The 7,093-nt window shown below is 39.9% G+C and overlaps 1 protein-coding gene across 1 annotated transcript in view; it reads right to left on the bottom strand.

Annotated features, from left to right (window-relative positions):
* Positions 1–2,468: 2,468 nt before the first annotated feature.
* The window catches only part of chrnd (cholinergic receptor, nicotinic, delta (muscle)), a 7,197-nt gene continuing 2,572 nt past the window's right edge, over positions 2,469–7,093 (bottom strand). The window contains exons 5-12 of the mRNA XM_037694430.1: positions 6,330–6,485; positions 4,902–5,008; positions 4,481–4,681; positions 4,294–4,405; positions 3,457–3,571; positions 3,170–3,380; positions 2,945–3,063; positions 2,469–2,871 (exon numbers count right to left, since the gene is read on the bottom strand). Of these exons, the coding sequence (XP_037550358.1) occupies positions 2,683–2,871; positions 2,945–3,063; positions 3,170–3,380; positions 3,457–3,571; positions 4,294–4,405; positions 4,481–4,681; positions 4,902–5,008; positions 6,330–6,485 (1,210 nt within the window). The 3' untranslated portion in view covers positions 2,469–2,682. The remainder of the gene's footprint in view (positions 2,872–2,944; positions 3,064–3,169; positions 3,381–3,456; positions 3,572–4,293; positions 4,406–4,480; positions 4,682–4,901; positions 5,009–6,329; positions 6,486–7,093) is intronic.

Raw genomic sequence — 7,093 nt, 5'->3', positions numbered from 1 at the left:
AATCACTGAACAGTGTCGCCCCCCCATCTCTCTGATCTGCTACAGCCGTATGTCCCACCACGTTCCCTGAGGTCAGCGGACCAGTTGCTCCTCACAGTTCCAGGAACTCGTCTTAAGCGCAGAGGTGACAGGGCCTTCTCTGTAGCAGGACCAAGACTTTGGAACGAGTTACCTCTGCTTGTCAGACAGGCCCCCTCCCTCTCGGTTGTCAAGTCCCGTTTAAAAACCCACTACTATTCAGTAGCTTTCAACACCAGATGATCTGTGTTTTGAACCTGTACGCTCCACACTGGTTAGTCGTCATATTTATTATCTGCATCGTTTTTATGTCTATATTCTGATTTACCTCATTTTGTATTTTGCTTTGTGTTACCTGTTGTTCTGTCTGTACAGCACTTTGGCTGGCCTTGTCGCTGTTTTAAGTGCTCTATAAATAAAATGGTATGGTATGGTAAAATCTACGAGAGCTTAAATGCGTCTCATAAATTTTTCGGGTATGTTTAGTGATTTTACCACAGACGTCTGAGGCTTCAGAAAGTTCAACTCAAGACATTGTGAGAAACTCTGACTGAAGTCACTCAGCTCCGTTGTGTCAGTTAGTGAACGTCAGCTGGGGGGTTTAATAAAGCTTCATTATTTATTCATGAAGACTTTCAGAGACAAACATGTTCATTAATCTGCTGCATGCTAATCAATGCTAATGGGAAACACAGGACCAGAGGGACTTCTTTATTTAAATCAACAAGAAAACAGATTTACATCCCACAACTTCTAACAGATATCAGAGCTTTACAAGTGTCTGTTCACCCCTCAGCTCGTCTTGTCAGGCTGACAGGGCTCTGAATGAACAATTTGATCAGCAGTGTTGACCAAACAGTCTGGGCTTAAAGACGTTCAATCCCAGATTATCTTAAGAACACCACCACTGGTGTTACTGTGGAGACCAGTAAATATTACTACGATCCAATAATGGTCAATAAGGTCATCTGGACAGTTTCTTTTTTGTAGAAAGATGTTTCGCTTCATCAGTCTGAGGAGTCCCAAGTAAACCGTTTTCCCCACTAAGCCCTCTTGATAGAGGGCGAAACATCTTTCCACAAAAATTACAAGATATTTGTGTGAACAAAGTTTAATCGGTCCAAATGGTTATAATAACAAACAGTGAATAATATTCCATATTTATCAGTACAACAAACTAAATGTAAATATTTATTCAAACCACTCGAATAAAGTATTAATGCACAGACTTTAGTATTTCACTTCAAGCTAAAATAGACACACAGGCTGAAGAGAGGTCATTAAACAATTCTGAGACTCAAAATCTAATGTGAGCTTCAGAGTAGAAAATATTCATGGAGTCTCTTGAATACGTTGATAACAAAATCAAATGCAGCTCCAAACCAGCGTGTTTTTATTTATAACGTCTGAAAAACATCAGAGATTTTAAAAAAAGGCCAATTTCATCTGTTTATCACGTTTTATTTCACCAATTTATGTGAGGTTTACACTGAAACTTCATCAGTCTGACAGTTTATTTAAATAATGAACGGAATCTGATGCAGAACCTCGACTTTCTTCACGTTCCCCCAGAGTTTTAAGCAAATTATCTTATGTTGAGAAATAACAGTTATACCCGGTAGCTGTTTTGGTCAAACCCTGACATGATTGTTAGCACTGTTAGCACAATCTGTTAGCCTAATTTGTTAGCACTGGTAGTACGATCTCTTAGCATGATTTGCTAGCCTTGTTAGCCCAATTTGTTAGCACTGGTAGCACAATCTGTTAGCATAATTTGCTAGCCTTGTTAGCCTAATTTGTTAGTACTGGTAGCATGATCTGTTAGCATGATTCACAAGCATTGTTAGCCCAATTTGTTAGCACTGTTTGCACGAGCTGTTAGCTTGATCTGCTATCCCTGTTAACCTATTTTTTTGCCCTGTTAGCACAATCAATTAGCACAACATGATAGCACTGTTAGCATGATCTACTAGTATGATCTTCCAGCACTGTTAGCACAATCTGTTGACTTGATCTGTAAGCATGATTTGTTAGCAGTTAGCATGATCCATTAGTACTATTAGCATGATCTGTTGGTGCTGTCAGTCTGTGGTCAGTATGATCTGTTAGCATGATCTGTTAGCACTATTAGCATGATCTGTTGGTGCTGTCAGTCTGTGGTCAGTATGATATGTTAGCACTGTTTGCAGGACCTGCTAGCACCAGAGTGAATGACTTTCAGGCACTACAACATCAAATTTTAGCTCAGTGTCTGCAAAATTGGATGAGTTTTAGCCATTTTCTGTTTGCTAAGGTGAGTTAGCTGTGGCGGTCATCTTGAACCAGGTTGATCAGTTTGTCCTTGTTATAACGATGAGAAATGAAGAAAAAGACCAAAGATGTGGCACTACATCAGAAGAAAACCTCAAGTATTTGAGAGTAAATTTGAATTAACACACACAGATGTCATGTTTCTGATTAAAAATGTCAATGTTTTTATTGTGTCAGTGATCACGGCATGTTTGGGTCCTACAGCAACTTATTCAAGAGGAAACGACCGACTCTGACACGTTCTTATAAAATAAATATTATTTCCAGAATAAAGAACTTAAAAAACTGCTCCTGAGTCAGAGGAATATTTCTATAAGAATTCAGGATTTAATAAAATCAAAATTGGTAGATTCTTCAGTTACTCAGCAGGCGTGGGTTGTCATCCTTGTAGTTGTACGGGTCTCCTTTGAAGGGCAGGTATGGGGGGTTGTTACAGAGTCCCATCAGAAAGATGATGATGGTGCCGAACGTCATCACCGGAGTGATGAGGAAGAGGCAGAGCCGGTCCACCGTGCGGGCGATCCCGCTCCAGTTGTCCTTCTCCTGAGACAACAAAGGACAGGTTTTATTTTCTAAATCGGCCCATATTTTTATTTTCAGAGTCCTCCCGTCTCACCTCATTGTAGTCGTTCTTGTTGTGCATGTGTTTGACGATGTAGTTGGCTCCGTCCACGGCCGGTTTGATCTCTCCGTACAGCTGATCTGTCACGCCGTCTTCGTCCTGCGGCTTCACCACTGAACACAAACGCAGAAACCGGATCAGTCTCAGGTCAAGTTCCCGACGGGTGGAGTCAACTCAACGGATCTTTAGGTTTGAGGGTCTAAAACAGGACCCAGGTACCTGCGGCGTGCGTGGGCCGTTTGGCAAACCCATGCCTCTCAGACTGCTTCTCGAACATCAGCTCGCTGCGGGACTTGATGCTGTAATACTCCTCCGCACCTGCAATGTATCCCACCGAACTGGACCGCCGTGGCAGCGCGTTGTCCCATGTGGGCTCATCGTCCGCGGGACGGGACATCCGCAGAATCCGGGGCAACCGCTCCAGGAAAAACTGGACCGCAACACAAAGAACCTGCTGTTACCGTAACTTGTTCTAGGAAAAAGTTCTGTTGTAGTTTTCCTGTTACCCTCTTGGTCCAGTCGGTCATGACGTGTGTGCTCGGAGTTCGGAAGTGCAGGTTGAGGACGACGACGCAGTTCAACACGACCACCGTAACCAGAACCATGATGAACATCAGATACCTGAGAACCACAGGGACAGATTAAGACCATCCACAGAAACCTCAGATCCTTTAAACTGGTTCTGGATGTGGTTCATTCTGAACAAATATCTCACTAAAACAAAGCAGAACCTCATCTGCCTCCAACAAACGATTTTCAAACAAATCTTCATACAAATGGTTTTTAGAATAATGTAAAAAACAGTAGCTAAAAGAAGCAAATGCTAACCTAAAGCTAAAAGCAGCAAACATGCTAAACAGCAGAATAGTAGCAAAAAGTAAAGAATCTGTAGATAAAATTACCTAATCAGTAACTATAAGCTAAATGTGTACGAATGATTAAAAACAAAATGTAGAATAAACTACCGGTAAAAACAGAACAGTAACTAAAAGTGGCTAAACGGATAAAAGTAGACCATTGTAGCTAAAATTGTACAATTTCAGCTAAAACTACAAAATGGTTGCTAAAAGCTAAACATAGTAAAACTGTAGTTAAAAACTAAAAGTAGCTAAAGGAAACCAAAATATAAAAGTAGAAAATAAATCAGCTAAAATTAGCAAAACAGTAGGAAAAGTACAAACACTGTAGCTAAATGTAGCTACATTGTAGATAAAGCTGTCAAAATGTTTGTAGGCTGAAAGTAGCTAAAACCTAAATATAGCATAAAGTAGATAAAAACAGAACAGGAGCTAAAAGATAGCAAAACATATGTAGATGTCCCTCTCTAATAATGAGATACCTACTTTACAATGAGTGGGACGGACGTGGACGTCTCCGGCAGTCTCTGAGAAATCAGCAGCAAGAAGACAGACTGAGCCAGAAGCACAGAGATGGACAGTGTCATCTTCTCACCACCTAAACACAAACACACACTTCAACACAAAGCCAACAGAGTCCAGACTCTGGTTCTGGACGGGTCGGGTCACTGACTGTCGGCGGGCAGGTAGTAGACGAGCGAGGCCAGGAAGGAGATGAGGACGCAGGGGATGATGATGTTGACGATGTAGAAGAGAGGTTTGCGTTTGATGATCAGGTAGAAGGTGATGTCCTGGTGCTTGTTGCTCTCCATGGGGATGTGCTTGTAGGTGTTCCTCTTGGCTGGACGGTGGACGATCTCCCACTCGCCATTCTCTGAAGACACGGAACAAAGATCTGGGTCCTTAAGAGTTCCTTAATCCAGTCCAAGACCACCGAGGACCCATGCTGAATTAACAATTGGGGTGGTTTGGATTTGGCTCTTGGTGTGAACATCCCTACATAGATGGTTTGGTCCAAAATGGCAACAACATACCGGTAGTCTCTTCTAATCATTTGGCTTAGAAAAGTTTATTAAATATGAAAAAAATGTTACCTGTGAAGCCCTCTGGGTCGATAATGATCCACTCCACAGTGTACAGAATGGTATCGTTCGTTTCCTTCAGCATCATCTTGATCTCTTTAGCATTGTACGTCAAAGAGCTTAAAGAAGCAGCATAAAATATCTTGTTTTAGTTTTCTGGAGACAAACACTGAGCTCTAACGCTTTGACCTTGAAAACTTTTTACAGTAAATTTCCATAAACGTGAAATCAAGAAAAAAAAAAAAAGATTCTGATTTGTATTTTTCTGTGAAATGTTGTTTGAACACTAAGAAACTGAATGACAGCTGATGTTTGTTGAAGTTGAAACCGAGTTGTAATACTGAAAACGATACGGACAAAAGCTAAAAATCATAAAAACAAATGCTAAAAGTCAAAATAAGCATTTAAAACTAACAGAACTGTTCATAAAACCCAAAATCAGCAAGACAGTAGCTAAAGTTTAACACTAACAAAACAGTAGCTAAAAGTTAAACGTAGCAGAAAAGAAGCTGAAAACTAAAAGCAGCGAAAGAATAGCTGAAAGCTAAAACCTTGATGAGAACAGTAACTAAAAGGTACAACGAACAAAACATTAGCTAAATCCTAAAACTGTCACAAAAAACAACGAATACCTAAAACTAGCAAAAGTGTAGCTAAACTCTAAAACTAGTAAATTAGTAACTAAAGCCTAAAACTTGCAAAACAGTAGCTACAAGCTAACACCATCGGAACAGTGGCTAAAGTTTAAAAGCAGCAAAACCATAATAGCTAAAATCACCAGAACAGTCACTTAAAGCTAAAACCAGCAAAACAACAGCTAAATCCTAAAACTATCAAAACTGTAGCTGAAACCTAATACTAACAAAACAGTAGATAAAACTTAAAGCTGCAAGAATAAAGGCTAAAACCAGCAAAACTATAATTAAAAGCTAAAATGATCACAACAGTAACAAAAAGCTAAAAACAACAAAACAGTAACAATAAGCTAAAATTACCAAAAAGTAGTTGAACACTAAAAGCAGCAAAACAATAGCTAAATCCTAAACCTACAAAAACAATAACTAAAACTAGCAAAATAGTAGCTAAATGCTAAAAGTGAAGCAATGCCAAAAGTCATAACTGGAAGGTTTCAAATACGCTGAAAATTCCGATACCTGATTATTTTTTATTAACTCTTACACTTATTTTTGTCAAACAACAATTAAATACATAAAAAATATTCTTGTCTAAGCATACCGCTACAAGAGATCCTTCCTGCCCACAGCCATCAGCATCTATAACAACTCTTTAATGAAACCAGGATGATGAGTTACCACAACATATAATTTCCCTCTGGGATTAATAAAGTATTTTCGAATTGAATTGAATTGAATTGAATATGATTATGTAACACCGACTGGTTTAATAAATGGCCAACAATTGTTACAACTTTTAACTTACGTGAATTTGAGCGTGCAGTTCTGCCAGTCGAAGGGGAAGTAGTTGACATTGATGGAACAAGAAGAGCGGAAGATGGCAGGAGGTAACCAGTAGCAGAGACCATCATACTGCACCAGAACATTGGAATAGTAGGCCACCTCAAACTGGGCATCATTACTGAGGGACGAGGCGGCACAAATTACACAATCTATGGTAAATTATTACCAGTATATCTCTAGCCAGGATATATAACATTCTATGCATTATGAAAGTTTTCTAGGCTTGCTATGGTTAGCTTCCAGATTTTACTAGGCTTAAGCAGCTTTAACTTTAGCTTTGCTAGAGTTAGCCTTTAGGCATGCTAGGGTATGTGTGACGGTTTGCTGCATGCACGTTTGCTTGGGTTAGCATGTAGATTTGTTAGGGTTAGCATGTAGATTTGCTATAGTTAGGTCTCAGGTCAGGTCTCTCTTGTAAATGAGTCCTCGAGGCTCAATGGGATTTACCTGTATAAATAAAGGTTGATTGATAGTTAGCATTCAGATTTGCTAAAGTTAGCATGTAGATTTGCTTGTGTTAACAAGAAGAATTACTAGGGTTACCATGTAAATCTGCTAGCATTAGCATGTAGATGTGCTAAAGTTAGCATGCAGATTTGCTAGGATTAGCGTGTGGATTTGATAAGGTTCAGTGTTTCCCCTACATTACCGTACTTGCCCTGGCAGGGCGCTCAATTTCTTCCATGACTTTTGTCGACGGGAGTGTGTGGGGGGGGGGGGGGGGGG

The sequence above is a fragment of the Nematolebias whitei genome, chromosome 20 (assembly GCF_014905685.2).
Source record: "Nematolebias whitei isolate Nwh7 chromosome 20, NemWhi1, whole genome shotgun sequence".
In the NCBI taxonomy this organism is placed as follows: Eukaryota; Metazoa; Chordata; class Actinopteri; order Cyprinodontiformes; family Rivulidae; genus Nematolebias; species Nematolebias whitei.
Note: the sequence above shows the minus strand (reverse complement) of the source record. Positions and strands in the feature narration are given on the sequence as shown.